At 40.8% G+C, this 21,689-nt stretch overlaps 1 protein-coding gene across 1 annotated transcript; it reads left to right on the forward strand.

Moving 5' to 3' along the window:
- Positions 1-731: 731 nt before the first annotated feature.
- Positions 732-14,343, forward strand: FGFR1OP2 (FGFR1 oncogene partner 2). Its single transcript, XM_059816488.1, has 6 exons — positions 732-773; positions 4,597-4,733; positions 5,878-5,995; positions 6,910-7,052; positions 10,773-10,886; positions 11,645-14,343. The coding sequence occupies exons 1-6, from the start codon at positions 770-772 to the stop codon at positions 11,780-11,782; spliced, it is 654 nt and encodes a 217-aa protein (XP_059672471.1). The 5' UTR covers positions 732-769; the 3' UTR covers positions 11,783-14,343.
- The last annotated feature ends 7,346 nt before the right edge of the window (positions 14,344-21,689 follow it).

Here is a 21,689-nt window from a genome sequence, read left to right on the forward strand (position 1 = left end):
CAGCTCCTGCCTCCGCGCCCGGCGCCCGCGGGGGTGGGAGAAGCGGCCGAAGCCCCCCCCGCTCCGCCCACCCCTGAGGCCGCGAGACCCCCGCGCGGCCACTTACGCCGCTGGCACAACGGCTCCCCCAGCGCTGGCGGGGGGAGCGCCTCTCCCCTCCTTCCCTCCTCCCCTCGCACCTCCCCGCCCGCGGCGGCGCCAGCCACCCGGGCCCCGGCGCCCGGCCGGCCTCACTCACCCCCCATGCCCGCCCCAGCCCCACCGCTCGGCCCTCCGCCTGGGCGCGGGCCGCCCCGCCCTGCCGCGAGACACCGCCCGCCCGCGCGCGCGCCACTTCCCGCACGGCGCGGAGGAGGAGGAGCCCGACGATCTCGCGAGACGCCAGAAACACACACCCCCCCCCCCCCCCCCCCGGGGGGGCGGGCAGGCGGCGGAGGGGCCGGCCTTTTATAAAAGCCAATAGGGAGGCGCGGAGAAGCGACGGGAGCCGGAGAGGTGTCTCTCGCGAGAGCTGGGAGGGGCGGCGGGGCGGGGAGCGGCAGCAAGGTGTCCTCTCGCGAGAGCGGCGGGCGCTCGCCCGGCGCCGCTGGCAGGTAGCGCGGCCGCCCTCGCCTCACGCCGCCCTCGCCTCACGCCGCCCCGCCCACTGGCGGGGACGCGCCTCCCCCGCCCCTCCTCCGCTTCCCCCTGCGGCCCACCGCCATTTGACAGCGGGGCGGGCCGGTCGGGGCTTCACCCCCGGCGCCGGGCGCTGCCGGAGCCGCCGGTCATGAGTGAGTGGCGCGAGGCGGGGAAGGGGCGTTTGGGGGCAGCCTGGCGGGCGCGGGGGAGGGGAGGGGACGCCGTTGCCGCCGGGCGCTGGGGAGTCCAACGGACTCGCGTTGGGGCGCGCGGGAAGCCCCTGGGCCCTGACGTCACGAGGGGTGCGAGGGAGGAGGACCCCCCCCCCCTCGCCCTCCGGTACCGCCGGCTGGGGTGGGCCGGGGCCAGTCCTGCCGCTCGGCTTCGCCGAGGGAGCCTTCGTCGGCCCTCGCGTGCCCGCCGTGTCAGGGCAGGTGCCGGTGTCGCGACAGTCCTGCCCGGCGAGCCTCAGCATCCGTGGCGGCGGCGGCGGCGAGAGAGGGGAGGAAGCGGCGCTCCCTGAGGGCGAGCTGCCGCCCCCCCCTCGCCGCCGCCCCCTGCGCCCCTCCCGCGGCCGGCGAGCGGCGGGAGACCGCAGGTCTGCCGCGCGTGTAACTGGGCTGCCGCGGTGGCGGCGTTGACGGGCCGGGCCTGTTTGCCCTGGGAGGCTCATTGTTTGTTGCGCGCTGCTGGAAGCGGCGGTGGCGCCGGCTGAGCCTGTGGGACTCTCCTTTTACGCGGAGGGTGCTACTGGGCGTCCGCACCCAGCCTGAAACTCGTGGAAACTGCGGCGCGGCTGAGCGCTGCTGAAGGGGTGGCTGCGGAGAGGAAAAGCCGAAGCATTAAGCTGTGGGAAAAGGTAGTTTTCAGTGAGGATGTGGAAGAAAGAAGAGAGAGAAAACCAGAGGAAGGCTATAGTCGCGCAAAAACCTTTATTCTTTGGCGTTGTTTTCTTTTTAAAGGCAGCCAAATTTGATAATGAAAGCAATTAGTAAATAGCAGGAAGTGACAGGAAATGAATACGTAGTAACAGTATTGCTATGTTGTTCGAGTTGTTGCTCTTGCTGCCTCTGGGCCCTGTTGGTAGGATTGCAGACTAACTAATGTATTTGCAACTGGGCATCTCTTGTAGGGTAGAGTTCAGGAATCATTAAGTTTAGCTTCTATAGTCCTCACGCTTGTAAAAAACATTAATATACAATAAGAATTGGTTTGAATCAAATATATTTGATTCATTGGTTGGGGTTTTTTCCCTACATGTCCAGGTTAACTGACAGATTTAGATCTATTGTAGGATAAGGCAAAACTTTTGTTTTTCCTAGGCAGCCAGATGAGCAACTATAGAGAATTTTAAATTCTAAGGATTAGGGCCAATGCCTTGCCCAAAGGAGTCCTAGTCAAGATTTGGAGCCACTACGAATTACCATGATACAAGTCATGAGTCTCCTTTTTGAGGTACAAATGCTGCCCTGAAAACAGGAGGTGGCCCCTGGCCTGCTGAAGCTGCTGCACGGTGAGGGTGGATAGTCACTGCTGAATTTGCGCGGCTGCATGCCACACAAGGCGCACGCGTGTCTTCCCCAACTCATCCGCTGTGAAAAAGAATGCCGGTGGCTTTGCTACAAACGAGTTTCTTTTTATCTTGTGCGGTTGGGCTGGGTCAAAATGAGAAAGTGCATGAGAGGGTGAATACATACTGCGTTTAAAAATTTATATTGATGCATACAAATTATCAGAGGTGTTAACTGCATTGTAATCTGAATGCCAAATGTATTCCAAGCTCATGGAGAGGCTTGAGAGGCTTTGTTTATACTGGCTAGAGAATTCATGACCCATGAATTGAGTTAAAGACTGCTCTTCAAATTCTCCTTAGATATGGATCTGATTAAATCCATTTCTGTAACAGTTTAGTCAGCTAGTGTGGAAGGTCATCTTTTGTCTGTGATATTTTTGTAGTCCAGTAAGAACATGAGACCAGAATGGGCAGGAGAAATGAGGAGCAAGAAAAGCAGATGCTTAAAAACAATGCAGTATGATCCCTATCTACATAATATTAAAAAGAGTTCAAACTGCTAAACCAGAGTGAATAAACTAACTACCTCTGATAACACACCAGCCTGCTGAAGAACTTGATACCTCAAATACACATATACATCACATGGGAGTGAAAATGAAAACTCTAGTTGATAAATGGGAAGGAATTAACATTACAAATGTGTATAGGAACCTTTTACATGTCAAAATGCTGATGCTTTCGGTAACACGTGAATCACAGAAAACACAGGTTAAAACAGTTGTGCTCTGTGCATACATGAAGCTCACTTACAGAAGCTCCTTTGTCAGTAAGCAAGTCTCAACCTTTCTGTGATGGCAGGGTCCCTGAAAAACCCTTCTACATAGAAAAAGTAAACTAAATGCTTTTATATTACATGTGCTACTCGGAGCAGAGGGAGCAGTTAATGAGATTACCAAATTAAAATTATTTTGAGAGGTTAGACCTTGCAGGACGTTCTGGGTGCACAAGAGCTCTTTAGAGAGAACATTCCAAGCTCTGTGGCTGTATTGCATAGTTTTTCCGCACCTTAATGCATGAGGGTAAGATATTCCTGCTATGTTTGTGAATCTTTTGAGGGAAATGGTGGAATTTCTGGTGTTTGAAATATCCTTACTTCTAGTACTTACCTGGGGTAGTGGGAAAAGGTCAGTTGGGGAAAATGTGAGGATTTCTTTAAGCTTGGCTTAAAAGATCCTAGGCTATGATTTGTCAAGGCGCCTAAGAAAGTCAGAAAATCAACTTGGAGTACATTTTTTTTCCTATAGCTCAGGAAAGGCTCACTGACCTTTTATGCTTACAGAAATCTCTCCTTTAGGCAAACAGCCTGGCTAAGAAATGGATTTAGTTGATTCTTTCAGTATCTTAGAAAGTTTCCTGAAACAAATATCAAGCCTTATATTAATAAGGCCCATAACTTTCATAAGCCTCTCTCATTACTGTCTGATTGCTGAAGAACTGTTCAAGGAGTTTAAGTAGATTTCCTTTTCAGTAGGAAAAGTGCAAGGCTTCTTAAAAGAAAATAAAAACTCAGGCTGAAAATCTTGGTCTTGAAACTTAATCTATCAAGAACCAGTATGAAAAAATTCAATGTAAAGGCCAGTGTTTTGGAAATGCTAGTATGTACAAGCATTTTGCAAGTTTAGCAATTCTAGCAACAGGTAATTTCTGCAAACAAACTACTGCAATTAGAAGGCTCGTATTTTAACTATGCAGTTGGTTCTTTTTCTCAACTAAGTTGCTGTCTTTCTCTATCCTGTTGAAAATTTTACAGTTTCATTCCATGCAGTGATGTTTGTGTTCATTTATAGACATGAAGAAAACACAAGCTTTTAGTTGTCTCAATTTTTCCCAAGTAATTTTCTCTACTCTGTCAGTTTGAGCTGTTCCTTCTCTGCTGATTTAATTCACCAAAATCTTCCAGCCCACTGTAGTCCTTTGGCATTCTCTTTTGCGCTGGATTTATACTTCTCAAATATCTTGAAGTATATCTGACTGGTAGGAAGGCACAGTAAAAAAAAAAGTAGTATTGAAAAATGAAGTAGTTAATGTAATACTCTTTTTTTTTTTTTTTTTTTTTCCCCCTCTGCTACTTACAGGAGGGCATGCACTGCTCAGTCTCCATATGTTCAATAGTCCTCTCACAACACAAAGTTTACTTTCATTTCCTTGCTCTGATACATGGTTTCAACAGCAGTTAAAAAGGAGGGAAAGGGAAGGCAGACTTTAGGGTATTCTTAGGATATATACATTTTTCCTACTCCCAAAAGACCACAAAATGTCTGGATGTTTCTGAGGGAAAGGTTGTATTCAGCTGCTTTGGAGTAACAAAAAAATTTTATATATATATATAATATATAGATAGCTGTTCTCTGTACAGCAAACAGCTGGTGTTGTAAAAATAATACATTTCTAATCTTTAGAAATGAGTTGCACAATTGAAAAAGCCTTAGCAGATGCAAAAGCACTGGTGGAACGGCTAAGGGAACATGACAACGCAGCAGAAGCTCTTATTGAACAAACGACAGCTCTTAACAAGCGGGTTGAAGCAATGAAACAGGTTTGTTTTTCAGTTTTGTTTACTCCATTAAAAGAACAACTTGGAAACACATAATTTAAAATCATTTTTGTGTGCTACTATACAACATAGAATCAGTATGTTATTTGGTTAATCCTTTAATACCATACCGAGTATTTTCATTATAGGTGTGACTATGATCTAAAAATAGGTTGTTTATATATTTAGTTTGATCCCGTGAAGATGTTTTCTCTGTTACTCTAGCTTAAATATTGAAAACTAGCATTTATTTGAAGAACACTGGTAGAAATGGGGTTGGTATCTTACAAACCATTGTGTGTTGTCTTGTGTTTTGCTCTTTTGTGAAATACCATGTGTTTTATTAATTTGAAGATGCACATTTAATCATACAGAGGCCCTGTCATGCTTTCTTCTGTTCAGAATACTTTCTCTTTTCACAGTCTCCTTTTGTTTCAAAGTAGCCTCTTAAGCTTATTCCTGATCATTTCCATTCTGATGTTAAGCTATCCCAGACACGTTGTTAGATTGAGCGAGACTTTCAGTAGAGAACTTCTGGAAAAACAAAGGTATCTACTGACTTTCCATATGGGAGTTCATCCTATCATTTTAATAGAACACAGGATGTGTTAATGGGCCTGTAAAATAATAAAACCCTGCATGTGCTTCATCCCTGTAAAATTAGTCATGCAGAGGCTCCATGACTTCAAATCAAGAGTATTGCATGTACTCATTTGTTGAGAGTCAGGATCCATTCATTCAGGTCCATGTGACTTGTACCCATACAGCCTTGTGGTTTAAGGTATTGGGAAGCCACAGTAAATATCTAGAGGTTAATACCCCATGGTTTTTCTTTACCATATATGCATATCAGTTTTAAATCACTTGATGGAGAATTTGACCTGCATTAATTGAAGGTTAAATCATGCCCACTACCCACATCTGAGGTATGAAACTTGTTTAAAAACAAAGATGATACTCTGCAGGGCAGTATGTTAGCAATACCTTCAGAAGTGTTTTTGTTTGTTTGTTTGATATTATTATTTAAAAGCAAGCATTATCTTGCTGGTTACAGACTTTGACTGACATTAGAACTGGTCCTCGGTGACTCGCCGAGTAATGCTTGCCTTCAGTTACTCAAATACGTTGTTTTATTTTTTATAACTAGTACCAAGAAGAAATTCAAGAGCTCAATGAAGTAGCAAGGCATCGTCCTCGGTCTACGTTAGTGATGGGTATCCAACAAGAAAACAGACAGATTAGGGAATTGCAACAGGAGAATAAAGGTAAGACTTGACTATTCTGTCCTTTTCAAGTTCCAGCCTGCACCACTGGAATCAGTGAGACTTTTACCATTGATCTATTCTCAAAAAATTATTGTAGAATAATTTTTTCTTCTAATCTTAATTTGTCAGTTTAACTGAAAATAATGTAATCTAATAAAGAGTCCTAATGTCCAACCACTGGGACTACGATTAACAAAAAATCAGGGTTGTGGAAAATTACTTTTTCAGTCCTTATCTAATGTTCAGCCCAAGTGAGGTGATAAATAGAACTTAATTCTGCAATATAGGTATCTGTTTGGAAATGTGTTCTCCCACTGCTAAAAATAACTAATTTAGGAGCAGTCAGGACAAGCTGTACTTTAAGTACAGTAGTATAATTCCTTCTGGAATTCTGTACACTAGGAATATACTATTCCTCCTGGAATACCTAAGGTATTCCAACAGTTATATTCAGCAAAGAAGTCAATGATCTCGATTCATATGAATCTTGTCTTATCTCAGGAGTTATTTGTCCTTTGACTTAGCATATTTTGAACACAAGCATTTTTTCACTCTGATTTTACCAAGCTGCAGATTAAAACAGATCTGTAAACTTCTTTCCAGCTTTTGTACAGTGTTGCTTATAGTGGCTGGAGTAAAGCTCTCGTCAGCTACACTCAGGATGGCTTATATTAGCTAAAAGGATTGAATATAAAGTCATATTAACAAAAGACCTTCTGTATCTGACTGAACAAGAATTTTCCCAGGGCAGTCACCGCTGAAGACGTTTGCAGAGCCTACGTAGATTTTATGGTGCAGGGAGAGGGGACACTCAATTAAGGGCTTATTTCGGTTTTCTCAATGTGAAGTACTTTTACGTTTTGTTTCAGTTCTTCTCTGTTAAACTTTAACTGAATTTAAAATTATGTTGGTAGAACTACGCACATCTCTTGAAGAACATCAGTCTGCTTTGGAACTCATAATGAGCAAGTACAGAGAACAGATGTTTAGGTTGCTTATGGCGAGCAAAAAGGATGATCCAAGTATAATAATGAAGCTAAAAGAGCAACATTCCAAGGTAATGACTTCATTTTTTTTGCCTTTGCTTTTTAGTTAACACTTAAGTTAGTTTGTAGTGGATCGGTTCAAAGCTTACTTTGTCTCAGTTTTTATATCATTGTACTAACAAGTCCTAATTTTTATAATCCAGTCCATGAAAGGCAAACAGGAAACTTGATCAGTCTAGTAAGTCAACCTCACTAGCTTCTGATTTATTTAAGCTTTTATCAAGCAAAATTTTATTACTGTACCTACTTAATTTACTTTTGTTTTGCCTAGGTCTTTAAGACAACTGCGCTATTACACTTCCAGAAGCCCATAGATCTCAGTGACATTCAAACATGTAGACTGGCTTTCACTTAATGCTTGTGACTCCAACAAATAATTAGTAAACCTGTGCTTACTGGGAAGAGTAGGAGGAGTAAGCTTTTTAAATTCAATATTTAAATATTTTCTTCCTCTAAATACTGTAAATTCAAAAAATATATTTTAAAAGCTCTTTTGAATATCAAGTAACTGAGCATACACTTCTTTTTCCTGCTTCAACTCTTGGTTCTTGTTTCAGTACTGATCAGGATTGCTAAGTAGAATCCAGGGCAGCCTGAGATGTTTGAAGGATGGTGAAAGTTGCTGGTATTAGGGGTGCTTCATCTTACGGCTTTTGAAAACTAGAAAAGCAAAGTGCTGTCAAGCAATATTTTTGTAAACTATCATGAGTGAGGTTTATATGAGTATTCGGCAGCTTTGTATAAGACTAATATATGTTTTTATAGCATTAATATATAGTTTAGGCTTTTAAAATGTATTCTCAGGAAAATTAATGATACTAGGTCACTACAGATCTAAACAGGTGCTTTCCAATAAGGTATTGTATTACATTGTAAATGAAATGTAATCAGAGCGCAGTGTAACTGTGTAGACAAACATTAGTTCTATGTGCTTCATAATCTTTGACCTCAATAAACTAAGTGTGCAAAGCAGAGTTAGGGTCTGCATGCTGGGAAAACAAAGCTTAAGAATTCAATGCTTTCTTATCTCCTTACAAAAACACATATACGTAATTAGTGCCATTGAAATCAATGGGACTGCTTAGATTGATATATGAAAGAATTCATGGGATTAGAACTGTATCTTTAAAATAAATGCCTAAAGAATGATAGGTGTATATCCTTTTCAAAAGAAGTTACCTTAGCGTATAGTATACTGTATCTTACAGCCTCAGGAGAGGGTAAATTTATATCCAAGACAAGAGGGTAAAGTTATATCTGTCCTGAAATGGACTTTGAAATTTCTTTTAGGAACACTTACATGAGTTAAAAGCTTGAGGTAAAAAAAAAACCACAAAAAAACCAGTATTATTTAAACAGGAGACTTAGGCTTCAACATTTTGGTTAAATCTGATCCCACAAGAACGCCTGATGAAGAGGATTTATCACTCTTATCCTGACACTTAGGATTTCTGGAATTTCATTGTGTCTTCTTCTGATCAGCCTTGACATTCAGTAAGATTGAACGATCTTGAAGCAGTCTTTAAATACTTCTCTTGCATTAACTAAGAAATCCATCATACCTAAGGAATTAATCTCACTGTTACCAGTAATCGCTGTTCTCTCAAGTGGCAGCTATTAACTTTACTGCGTATTTATAAAAGATTATTTAAAAAATCATTGATTTCTGCAGATCAGCAAACACCTCCTTTAAACAGAAAAACAATTTCTTTTAGCAGTGTTGTATGCATGAGAAAAGTATGTGTTGGTAGTAATGACCCTCATCTAAGTGCGGTGTTTGAATTCACTCAACTGAAACAAGGCCTAAAAACGCATGTGGGTTTTTTTCTCTACAGAGGGAAAAAAACCAATGTATGGCAAATAAAAAAGGAGAGAGATACAAAAAGTGTTCATAGGTGTTTGAGGCTATCTTCATAAAGAAACGCTTTGATTGCATTGTTTGATATTACGGCATCTGTGTTTTACACATCTGCCTTCCAGAGCAGAACCTTACATTTTAGTGTTAGCATCTGATCAAACGTTAGTGACCTTGGAACAAGCCCTAAATCGTATTGATGAAGAGGCCATGTAAGCTGGCAAAATAGGAAGTAGGGAGGACAGCAGTATATCTAAAACCCACTAACTCCTTCCCAGTCCTTCTCAAGGGTACACCCTTGCCAACTCATTCTGTTACTACTGATGACAGCTTCCTTTCAAGCTAAAATTAGTTTTTCATTGAAAAAATGTTTCACATAATGACCTTCACTGGAGACTGAGACGAAAATAAAGATTCAAAGCAAGTTCTTATTTTATATTTTTTTTCTCCTTTTCATTTTTTTCTCCCCTCTATGCCATGAGCAGGCATTTAATGAGCAAACAGCTAAGCCATAGCTTTGGCAATTGGAATGGCAGAGAAGAAAGGATGGAAAGGGCCAATGTTCATTTTAGTAAAGTTATTTGTTTTGGTCAGGTAAAGTTTATGATTCCAAGTGGACCTCTAGTCAAACTCATAATTTAAAGGTGGGATTTAACTTCAGTCTATACTGTTCTTCATTTCAGTTCTACTGTTCTGCTTTAACCAATATTAGTTAGTAACTATTATGAATTTTGTCCAAAGGTCAGGTCAGACATGGATAGGCTGGCATGATAGTAGAGTTGGAGTAGAAGTCAAGTTGAGGAAAAGACAATGAAAAATAAAAGCTTCTGGAAATGCCATTAAAATATTTGGCTTAACTGAGCAGCAATGAATACCAAAGAGGTATAGGCTTTTTATCTAGATCTGCAGGGAAAAAGAAGTAGTGACCCTTCAAGCATTTCCTGCCGCTAGGTTGGCCAGCGAGAAAATAAACTGTCACCTGAACCAACAAGGTCCAGGTGAAAGATCACTTCTCTGCAAACAGCAAAGATTATCTAAAATCTAGCTTCCTTACAAAAAGGCTGTTATGCCTGTGTAAATGGCTCCTGTCATCCCGGTTCTGGCAGTGGAACAGGACAAGAGCAAACCAAACTACTGCTTTTTTTCCTCCTTCCTGAACCTTTCAGCAAGGTGTGGTAGTTATTTATTTATAATAGCAAAGTACCCTACCAGCATTAATGAACGGACACAAAGAGGTCAGTCAGGACACAAAAGTTTTTCTTAAAATTCAGCAAGGACAAGGACCTCTGAAGTCCAGATCCCAGGTAAATCAGAATTGGAAGTGGATTCAAGCGGAATCTAAATAGTTCAAAGGACAGAGCTGAGTTTCCTCATATATGACATAGTAAAGACAACCACTTCACCTGGTCTTTTTAAGAGATAAATGTCTACCCAGGGGCTGGTACTCTTGAGATCAGGTTTCAAACAAATGGAAAGAATGTCACATACCCTGCTGTTCTTAGATGAGTTCAGTCTTTCTGCATATCCCAAATGATATACATCAACTCCTGCAACAAAGGAAGGCCTTGTCAGAGCAAGCACATGGCTAACTTGTAACTGTTTGGAAGATGTGGAAGCTGTGAAAGACATAGTCATTTAGCATATATTAAATTCTAATAAAAGGGATCACTGTGTGGCAAACCAGATTTAAATAAACAGGACCACAGTGGCTGCTCATGCTGTGAAGTTGTAGAGAACTTGTTTTTTCAAATTTAGGCCTGTGTTCACATTTTTATTAGGTGGCACAGCAGTCAAAATGCACATTGAATGCTTTGCTTATTTTTAATAATGCAGAAAATATTAGTAAAGCTGTCGTTATTTTATTTTTATGTCTTAGGAGCTGCAAGTGCATGTGGATCAAATTACAGAAATGGCAGCAGTAATGAGAAAAGCCATTGAAATTGATGAAAAGCATGGCTGTAAAGAGCAGGAACGTATCATTCAGCTTGAGGTAAGTATGAAATCAAAACAGCAGTAGCACAAATAGCAAGGAAGTAAATGTTAACACAATTATTTATATTGAGTTACTGTACCAGTCACTCACACTGCTATTTTGTTGCACTTTCCTTGTTGGGAGGACTGTAAGTACTATTTTCCCCACTATAGCTTACTGTTAAGTCTTGTACAGGTGATGCTTCATCACCAGAAATCAGTGATTTATATACTGGCTTAAGCTTTCTCTTTTAAGTCTCTGTGTAGCAAAAAAGCTAGAAAATAATACAAATTCATCCTAATGAATAAGATATTAGGATGCAAATAATACCCACACCTTTGGCTTTTAAATATTATTATTAATTTTTTAATAATAATTTTGTGCTTGAGGGGGGGTCTCAGTTGCTTATCATTGGAGGGTCAACACTATTGCTCTTTAAGTGCTAGCAAAGCATTTCATTATGGGACAGGGTATGTGGAAAGAACAGGAGATTTTTTTTGAAATGCAACATTTGAACTTAACTACCCTTTTCTTACCCACCTTTGTGCTTTGAGCTTTTTTTTTTTTTAGATGCTTAATGCCCATTCAGGAAAGCAAGAGGGTCAGAAACCTAATGTTCCTAGTTTTAGAGGATAACCTAGCACTACCTGACTGCAAATCAGTGTTTTAATCCTTACACATGTGTTTGGAGTAGAGGGGAGGGGAAGATGATTAATGTAGTTACCTTGACTTCTTTCTGGAGTTCTATTAAATGCCTTTTCTTTCTCTGGTTATAGCAAGAAAACAAAGGCTTGAGAGAAATTCTTCAAATAACTAGAGAATCATTCCTAAACCTCAAGAAAGACGACGCATCAGAGAGTACGTCCCTATCAGGATTAGTAACAAGCAGTGATTTGAGCCTGAGGAAAAGCTAAAGACTGTGGAAGCCAACAAGCTTCAATTGCACACTTTACAAACAGAGTATCAGGGGTCACTTGTCAAGCACTTGTTACTGAATAGGGCACCAGCAAGCTAATGCATCTTAAACTGCAGTTTAGTGGCTTTTATACAGCATAAAATAAATTAAAATTGGTATTCTACAGAAACCTTAGCGACAGATTAATTGCCATAGATCTAACTTCAGTAGGAAATGGATTAATGCACTTACTGAATTGGGAGTTATTTTTATATGAAGTCATTTTACAGATAAAAGACAAGATTCCACATAATTTATATAAATTATTCCTCATACAAAGTTTCAGTGCACCTATTATATAGTAAAGATAAGATTTAAAGCCTGATCTCTGGCTAAAAAGTAGTAACTTATGAATATGCTTTGTGCATGATCCACATTACATTTTTTCCTTTTAGTAAATTCTCATTTTGCAACAAACCTGTTTAATGGAAAGGGTACACAGGCAGCATAAAACATTAATGATTTCTGTTATTCACACATGGGGTATCCTGTTCAAATATAAGGCCAATTGTTTAAACATAAGCAATGCTTTTGCAGCTGTTCAATATTTTTCTTAATTTGAACAAGATTCTTTGAAATATGTATACTTAATTGTATTTTCAAAACATGGAAAGAGCTACTCCCACTTTATTGCTTTCTGGAACACAAGTAGCATAGCATCATTCTGCCTTAGCTGTAACTTCTACGAGAGAAAACCAGGCTCAGTTCCCCATAGGTAAGAAGCCACATTAGTCCTATTTATTTCTTCACCAATTGCCTGCCCAAACTTCCTAACTGGGAAATGGCAATTTGCAAGCACCCAAATAGTGGTAGCAGGAAGGTGGTTGGGGAAAGGAGGGAGAAGCTCTGTGGCAAAGGTGGCAGCCCGCGTGCCTGCAATTAATACTCTTTAATTTTTCTTGCTGAAGTACTGGTCATCAAGAAGGTTTTTAGGTAAGTTTCAGGTACATGTTACATTTGCACTAGGAAAAGTTTCAATATGCTATATGACAAATAGACTGCTTGCTTTTAATCCTGAAATACTTGCAGAAATGAAGAGGAATTGGCTTTTCTAGATCAAAGTGCAGCTTATATTGTATGCAGATATGATAGAAGTGCTACATGAAACAGGCTTGTAGTAAAGAGGCACCAAAATAATTCATATTTGGCTTTTGTTTGTCAGACTCCCACGCCTTGGTCAAGGCAGCAAGAACATTCTTAGTGTTGATGTGTATCATCACTTTTTGTCCCGCATGTTAATGTATTCTTTACTTGGAAGGCATACTCAAAGAAGCAGAGCGAAAGCTTTCAACCACAGAAAATTGTAGATCTACATATGCCACCCACAACTGAATATTTTGGCTGTTTTAATAACTCACCTAGCAAAATGAGTTGAACTCCTATCCCGAAATCAACTGTCATTTAACCAAATTTGATTTTCAGTTACAGCAATGCAAAAAGAATTAAGCATCAAGCACTTCTAAGTGTGTCACTTTTAAATACAACTTCCTTTGACTCAGTGCAGCTTCCCTGGGCTCAAGGTAAATGCACCACAGGTCTAAGGGTGAACTTCCACTTCCCAGTGAACTAATTTATGAGGCACTAAATATTTTTGTTCTGTTGCTATCAGTTGCTGCCCTCCTTCCCATAGTGCTTTTAAGAGAAAAAAGTGACATGGTGGGGAAGAGGAGTGTTTAGCAAAGACAATAAATGCTAGTTTTCAGTTAACTAATACAGATACCAGGAAATGCAGTTGAAGAGCTCAGATAGGACAGATAATCAAGCTCTCCATATTTTCACAGCATTTTTTTAAATGGAGGAACTGCTGCTCCTCTTTCCAGAGGATCTTGGCTTGTTTCTAGGCTTAAGAATATATTTAAGACACTCACATGCATGGAAAAAAGTTTTAACCATTTCCAGACTTGCTAAACATCTGGGGGGAACTTTTTGGGGAACATTTTAGCTCAAGCACAAGATCTACTTGTCTGCTATTATCTGTAAAACTTTGCCAATGCTTCTATAATTTAGATTTTGCATTTCTACTGTAGCTTGCAAGCTGGTGACTTATCAGAAGTAACATCCTTTTTCAATGAAGTGTGTTTTGTTGTTGCAAACTTACCAAAAATTTTGGGTTCAGTTGATTGTTATTCTTTCTAAATGTGTCTTTTCAGTCACTGACCGGTATCAGAGGCATTTCTATCCATTCAATGCTGAATGCAGTTTCATGGCTGACTTTATGCTTTGTCTTTCAAATGCAATCTCCAGAGTTGTATAGCAGAGAAGGGTTGTTAGTCTGTGGCAGTTCTTTAAGGTTGCTCTATTATGAAATAATGCTTGATTAGTGTTTATTTTTGTAAATTAAGAAGTGTGACTTAATTTATCTACTCCTAGTCTTCACATTTGATATGTCTTCCCTGTCATTCCCCTGACCTGATCACTTTAGTATTTTAAAGAACCTTCACAGTGTGTGGAGTGACTATTTTTCATTGCATACCTGTTATTTTTGTAATGCAGATGGCTTGAAAAGAATTTATGGCTAGAATTGTGTACTGTACAGTAAACTTATTTTATCAATAAAGTTGACTGAAAATATGGATGTCTTCATGATTAAAGCAAGGTATTGAATCTGAAATGAGCCTTGTTAGTAACACATAAGAAAAAGATGACATAATTTTGCGATTTACTCAGCTTATTTTTATACTTTAAGGCAGACCAATTTCTAGTGCTTTTATTGATGTGGCTATATAGCAAAAGAAAAAATCCGCTATAAAATCTTTTTCTCTTGGAAAACTAACAATCTCTTTCACAGAGGTAGTTATTCATCTTTCAGATGAACCACTGGAACTGTTTACTACTACGGAGGAACAGTAAGAATAAACAAAAAGCAGTCCACTGGGCTTTGATTTTTGGATCAAAACATTTTGGTACAGAGAGGATGTGACAGTTTTTTCTTGAAGATTAAAAAAGTCTGTTTGACTTGGTTCAAGCTCTGGGTTCCTTTCTCTGTGATGTGTAGATGAGAATGGCAGTGGATTACATTCATAAGCTGACAATGTAATGTTTTCTCCACTTGCCCATGATTTCTCAGAAGAGAAACTTGTTTTCAATATCATAAATTCTATGTTTTAAGACAGGTAATAAATGTCAAGCTAAGTCATAAATACATGGTGCAGCTATTCAACTGAAGTAAAACTGAAGGGCAGCTTGAAACTGAATTGGGCTGTTCTGTACAACTGAAAGCTTTAAATAGCTTTGGCTTTTTAACAAATATATTAGATTAGAAGATTATGTTAAAACACAGAACTAATAGCACTGTTTTCATGCAGAATTATGTTTACTAGGATCCTTTTGTAGATAACCCAAAATAAGATTTACATTGGCTTAGGAAGTTTTCAGTTTTAGTGGGTAAACATTAAGCTCTAAAAGCTGATTAAGAAAAGTTCTAAATCTCCTATTTGAGTGTAAAACATGCACTTGTTCTTTGTGCAGATACTGATGTCTGAGATGACAGGTGGTTAAATGGGCTAGCAGAACACAGTAGTGCTGGTCACAGTATGACACATTGTGTACAGTGATAGTGGGAAGATGAGACAGGAGAACAGAAGAAATCTTAGGCTGGAAGTGAAGGAACATGGTAGAGGAGTAAGTTTTAACCTTAGACAACGTCTTTACCAGCCTTTTCAACATCAGGCTGTTGGTAACACTTAAATTCTGGAAGCAGCATCAAGTGACACACTACCACCAGAGAACAAAAAGGAGAAAAAGCAACAAGAAGCAGCAGGCACACCATTCAGCTGCAGGTATCCAAAAGCTGCCAGCTGTCTGCATGGTTATCACAGAAGGCATCTTTTCAGAGGGATTCATTTAACTCGGTGTGCAAACAAAACCATCTCATTGTCCTAGAAGAACCTACATGCTCTCCCGCACATATCCCCAAGCCAGCACCAACAAATGCCTGCTGTTACTACTGAAAGAGCAGAACAGTAGATTCTATGTCATGTCAGAGGACCTCTTGCTAAACTTACACTTCCAGAACACCCAGGTGTGCTGGGAGAACCATGCGCAGCAGAGAGCTGGTTTATATCACATGCACATACCTGGTAGAGGTGTCAGTCACATTCAGCCTCACCTTTTACCCGTCCTACTTCTTTCATTTGCACCACAATTGAATTTCATACTGGTGACAGTAGAGCAGACTAATTTAAACAAAATTGTTTAGCTTCCACATATCAAAGTGTGCTGCAAAATAAAACAGATTCTACTTCAACAACTGTATGGGAAAAGGTACCGATATTCTTGCCACCTGCAACCACCTCCCTTCCCCAGACATGTTCTGATGCAGGAGCATGCCTGCTGGGAGCCAGTGTGGCCACACCTTTGCAGAGAACATCATTATTTCCTAAGTTCAGAAAAAACCCTCCTCTTACATCTAGAAGAAGATAACCTCAAGCAACTGCTTAACATGGAGGGAAGTATTTCATAATCCCAGCCTTGAAAAAAGTACGTGCTAGCAACACTTCTCAGCCACAAGCTAGAGGACAGTGGCACAAGGGAAACAAGCAGAACTCCAACTGCAGTCCCTTTCTGTTCCCGCAAGGTAAAGTTTTCCTTTTTTTTTTATAGAATGGCAGATGAATAATTTCCCTACAATGTTCTCACCACCAAAAACACCTTAAGAAATACATTTGAGAATGGCTATTTCAGCAGGGAAAAACATTAGGTACATTTTTGAAAATTCAATTGTTGGAAGCTCAACCAATACAAACACTGATGGATGCGGGGTGATCAGCGTCTTTGGTTTTCCAATACTATGCTCAGGAACATAGCAAATGGTTTTTAAAATTAATCATCATATGCAATTCATTAAATTACTGGCTAGGCAAACAGCAGCTGCCTCCTACAATACATACTATCTGTGCTTTTTTACTTCCTGCATGTGACTTTTCTCCCCCCAGAGCATTCATGATAAAAAAATGAATCCAGCTTGTTTTGAGCACATTAGATGTTTTGTTGTTACACCAGAAGGCACTAAGGATAACGTGGAAAAATTGCAAAAGGTGCTTTTTTGGACAAGGTAGACTTGTGAAGACCCTGTTCTGAAGCAGGTAGGTAAGTTGTACAGAACCATTTTTTCCTCCCACTCCCTCTCACCCCCAAAATGAGCTCATTTATTGCTCTGTTTTGAAGTTGTCTTCCCCCAGCATGCATGAAAGTATAAAGCCTTACATGGTCAGACAGGAGGCAGCTGTCTGCTTATAGCTATGTGCTAGCAGACAAGGTCTAAGATAAATAAAAAAATACTGTAAACAATAAGCATCTGTCTGAACAACAAGAATTGTATTGGAGCTATTGTTTCTGAAGAAAACTGAAACATCAAAGCCTATTAGTCAAAGATGGGGGAGGGGACAACCTAATCAGATGAATATTGACAAAATTCAAATAAATAGGCAGGGATATAGCAATGCATCTCAGCTGCTGAGTTAGAACACATTGACCTAACACTTACAATACTTATCTGTACAATATTTACTTACCAAAGGTTCAATGCTTCCTATTCTGACTATTCACTGGATAAACCAACCAGAACCCAAAGTTGTAATAAATCCCACACAAGTACCATTGCAAAGGTCATGTGCAAACCTACAGCTTGCTGCTGCCAGTTTCAGGCAGAGAGAAGAAAAGCTCAGACGCTTAGTGAAACATGTGCATTTTAAAATGGGACATATTTGTTTCTCAGGAAGGGCTTCCTGTTCTTTGGAAGCATTTTCAGATATGGGACAGTTCTAGGCTAGGACAGAATGAAAGCTGGAGAGCCTCGCTGGGGTGGGAAGTGTCAGTGAAAACTTACAAAAGGAAGGCTTTGGGAAAGGCCATTTTTGCGCATATTCCAAGTTAGAGTAAAAGACAGATACAGGGGGGACCAAATAAATCCTTTAAGCCTCACTATTTCTTTTGCTATTGCAAAGAAAAGCAAAGGCTGGGTAAGGGTAACTCAGCACTAGTTAGGGTTGCAGGAATAAAGATGTAGTGGATGAGCAATAGCTACATGATCTGCAATGCTGAAGGATGACTTCAACCCAGCCTGCTGCCTGGACACTACAAGCCAAAACATACACCTTGCACTGCAGGGTTAGGAGCAGGAGTGGGCTAACCTAGTCCCCTAAAAATTAAAGAAAGAGGTAAAAAATATATTAGGGCCTATTTAAGGAGATCTGACAGAGGGATAGAATGTTTTCTTTGTGATCATCTCCCCAGGAGCTCCAGAGCTGACAAGCTCACCCAGAAGAAGCAGAACACAGCTCAGCCCTAGAGCAGCAGGGAGGAATGGACCTCACATTGGACATAGAAGAGACCAGAGTGAAGACAAAGGGTCCCATTCTTCCCTCTGCAACACACAGCACTTGAACAGGCAAACTGTAAAACACTTTCTCTCCTGCCCAAACCCAATGCCACCAGATGTCACTGTGCTGGCTGAGCTTCATGACTGCCCTGCTAGGAGTATCAGCAGTTTTACCTACCTGTTAGCCAAGTTCAGTCCTTAGCCTTTAATTAAAAATAAAAACACCCTCCTGAAGCATTACTGATGTTTGTGCCATATAACAACAGGATTTTGGTCCTCAAGCAGTTTTAAACTAAGTATTGCTTTACCCTCTGTTTCACTATCCAGTTGCTTGGGACTGTTTCATACAGTTTTGGCAATGCGTAAGTGCCTCAGAGACAGGAAAACAAAACAGCTTGAAAGCAAGCTGCCGAACAAGCCAGAACATGTTAAGTCTCTCTCTGACAGCAGTCCCCTGAAAGATGTCAGCCAGTTAGTGTATCCACAGGACTGAGTATGTTTCAGATTGGCACTCTACAATGTTCTCATTCTGCTCAAGTTTCTCAAAGCCAGGCTCACAGCCACAAATGGCAAGGTATTAAACAAAGCCAAAATTTTCTCAGAAGTCTCTATCATGGGTTTTATGTAATATCCAGCAGCTGAGCCCCCAGAATGGTTCTGAGCACTTCATTACCTGATGAACACAACATATTTCTACCAAGCAGTTGAGAAGATCAGAGAACAGTAACTAATACATTTTCTTCTTACAAAGCACCAGCAGCATGGACTATTAAATTGGAAGATCTACACCACACCATTCATCCCAGTAAGAAAACCCACTTGCATAGGATACCTAATGGCAGAGATGACAAAGGAACATTTATTTTATGGGCCCCTTCTATAATGTCTCATAACCTGCTTCCAAATCAAAACACAAAGCTTAGGAGAGGGGAGAGTTTGTCTTATTCCCCTCCAAAGTACACCTATGGAAAGCATGATTTGTTCCCGTTTTCAGTCATGCTTTCTGAACCTTTGGGGAAGCAGGGAGGCAAGCTGCCTTACATGTAGCACTCCACGAAGCAGCAGTCAGGCTGGCTCTGTGTTTTTAAAGTGAGAAAGGAGACAAGAACAAAGAAAAATCTGTTTCTTTGATAAGATCAGTGTCCGAGTTCCCTTGCTTATTTAACTGCTAGGAGAAGTTAGCATGGGTGTGAGAGTGAGGGGAAGAGGAAGAAAGTTTCTCCTGCAGATTTGAGGCAGGACTGGAACACACACAGACCTATGAAAGCTCTACAAGCAGCTGAGACAAATACCATGATATGATCATTGCAGCATTATCACAGCGCAGCAAAGACTGCAGAAAACTTAGTGAAAGAAGTGTACTGGAGCCATCATCATAGGACAATTCTCTACAGCAGCAGGAAGTAGATCATCATCATAGTCCAGAAAGCTTCAGCTTCTATGAAGCTTCAAAACACTTGATTTTACAGGGGAATCCACTACCTACAAGAACAGTTTAGATTCCCCAGGAGCATCAGATAGCATTATTTTATGCTAGCAAAACTGCAAGGTAGTACAGCTCATACAGCAAGGCAGTAAATGCTTCCAATGAGATATTCTGCAGTCAGAACAGAGACATATCAGGGTAGGATCCAGTTCTTTTTTTGCATTTGCAAAAAAAAAAAATCAGTTAGTGTATTCTGATTTTTATCCCTGTTACTCACTATGGCTTACAGAATGCAGAAGAAAACTCCCATACCATCTCTTAGCAATATTAAAAATACAAAATCTCCAAGTCAGGATCTCAGAAAGAGAGTTCAAAGCCCAGTTCTGCCACAGACTTCCCACCTGATCTTGCAGACTAGTTTCCAGTCAAGAAGTGGATGACAAACATCCCTTTGTTCTGCAGAACCTCATCTGACAAAGCTATAAAAACCCCCTCTTCGGACCACACGCTTCCTCACTGGTTTCATACAGAACATAACCACGTGCTCAGCCTCTGGGTGTCACTGTAACTACAGCAAGTCCTTACTACAGGTCAGCTAAGCTCCCCCCTACCTCATCCCTTGAGGGGCCAAGAAATTTTTCAAAACAAGCTACCCCTACAATACCAAAGGCAGAAGCTAAGTTCTAAAAGCATCATTGAAGTCAAAGAGACCCCTTTAGTTCCAGCATTCTTTCAAAAGACATCTTTATTGTAAAATATATAGAAAATTAGAGTTAAACTTGTTTTTTCCACAATGTTAATCACAGCAGTTATTAAAAAACAAGGTAAACATGTTTAAGAGCATTTATATACCAAATAAGTGTTTGCTACTTGCCATCGAATATGGCAAAGACATGCTCAGTATCAGCACTAAGGGCAGTCAGCAAGCATCAGTCTGCCAGAGGCCAGGGAAAGAGCTCCTCATTCACCCCCACATGCCACCCAACAGCACAGTGAAGCAAGACCCAAACTGCAGGATCTCAGCCTTGCTCTGCTGTTTGAGGCAGATGTTCCAGCTCCAAACAATCATGGGATTTGTCTCCCTAAACATCAGCTGAGTCACCTCAGATACTATGTCATTAAGCTTTCACTCAAAGAAAAGTGGCCAGTAAGTAGAGTCATTTTAAATTAATTAATTCCTTCCTATTACCAGGGTGGGGTGTTTCAGCTTTCAACTAAGTTCCCAGATACAGTTCTTTCGCCAATTTCCTTACAAAGAGTTATTTCTTACATACTCACTACCAAGAATTTAAAGTGGTGGCCGAGAACTTAAGTTTCCAACACTAGGGTATTCACTCATGGTGGTTCCATTCAGGTAGCAGAACAGCCACTCACCTTCAGACAGGAAGGACTATGCACTTTGCTGCCCGCACTAAAGGTACAAAGATAGTGAGACTAAGAAAGAAGAGCCACCTTAACCTGTATCAAGATAGAGGACGGAAGACTTAAACTATCCTTTAATGCATTACAGATCACCATGTAAACACTGAACATGAAGACCAGGAGCGGGCGTGGGGGGCAAGGGCAGGTAAAACCAAGGACAGCCTCAGGACTGCGTGTGCATTTATGTGAGCCAAACCCACAAAGCTCCAGTTTGCATTTTGAAAATGGCTGTTTGTTTTGTTTTTAAGGAATTGAATAAAGCCACCACACAAGATTGCAATCCACTGAACACAGGAGCGGTCCCTTATCTGTTTTACTGCCTTCTGCTTTGGGCAGGTGCAATCCAAATTGGCAAGGAACACATTCAGTCAGCAAGGATCCTGGTCAGAATTTTTTCAGCTGGATGCTGTTTTCACCCCTTAAAGGCAAAATTAAGAGATATATTGATTAAAAATAAAAATAGTTAGTGTTTCAACCAATTCCAGGAAAAAACTGCCATTGGCTACAAAGAGCTTAATTAGTTTTTTCTTTTATGACAGCACCATCAAAAAAGAGATTATACCAGAGCAGAAACAAGTCACAGGCTGTTCAGAAAGCAAACAAGGAGGCAAACCTCTTGTGTTCTCTTAGCAGTCATCTCTGCCCAGAGACCAGATGACCAGCTTGCTACAGAACCATCCAAAAGCGAGGGAGAAAGTC

The sequence above is a fragment of the Gavia stellata genome, chromosome 4 (genome assembly GCF_030936135.1).
Source record: "Gavia stellata isolate bGavSte3 chromosome 4, bGavSte3.hap2, whole genome shotgun sequence".
Lineage (NCBI taxonomy): Eukaryota > Metazoa > Chordata > Aves > Gaviiformes > Gaviidae > Gavia > Gavia stellata.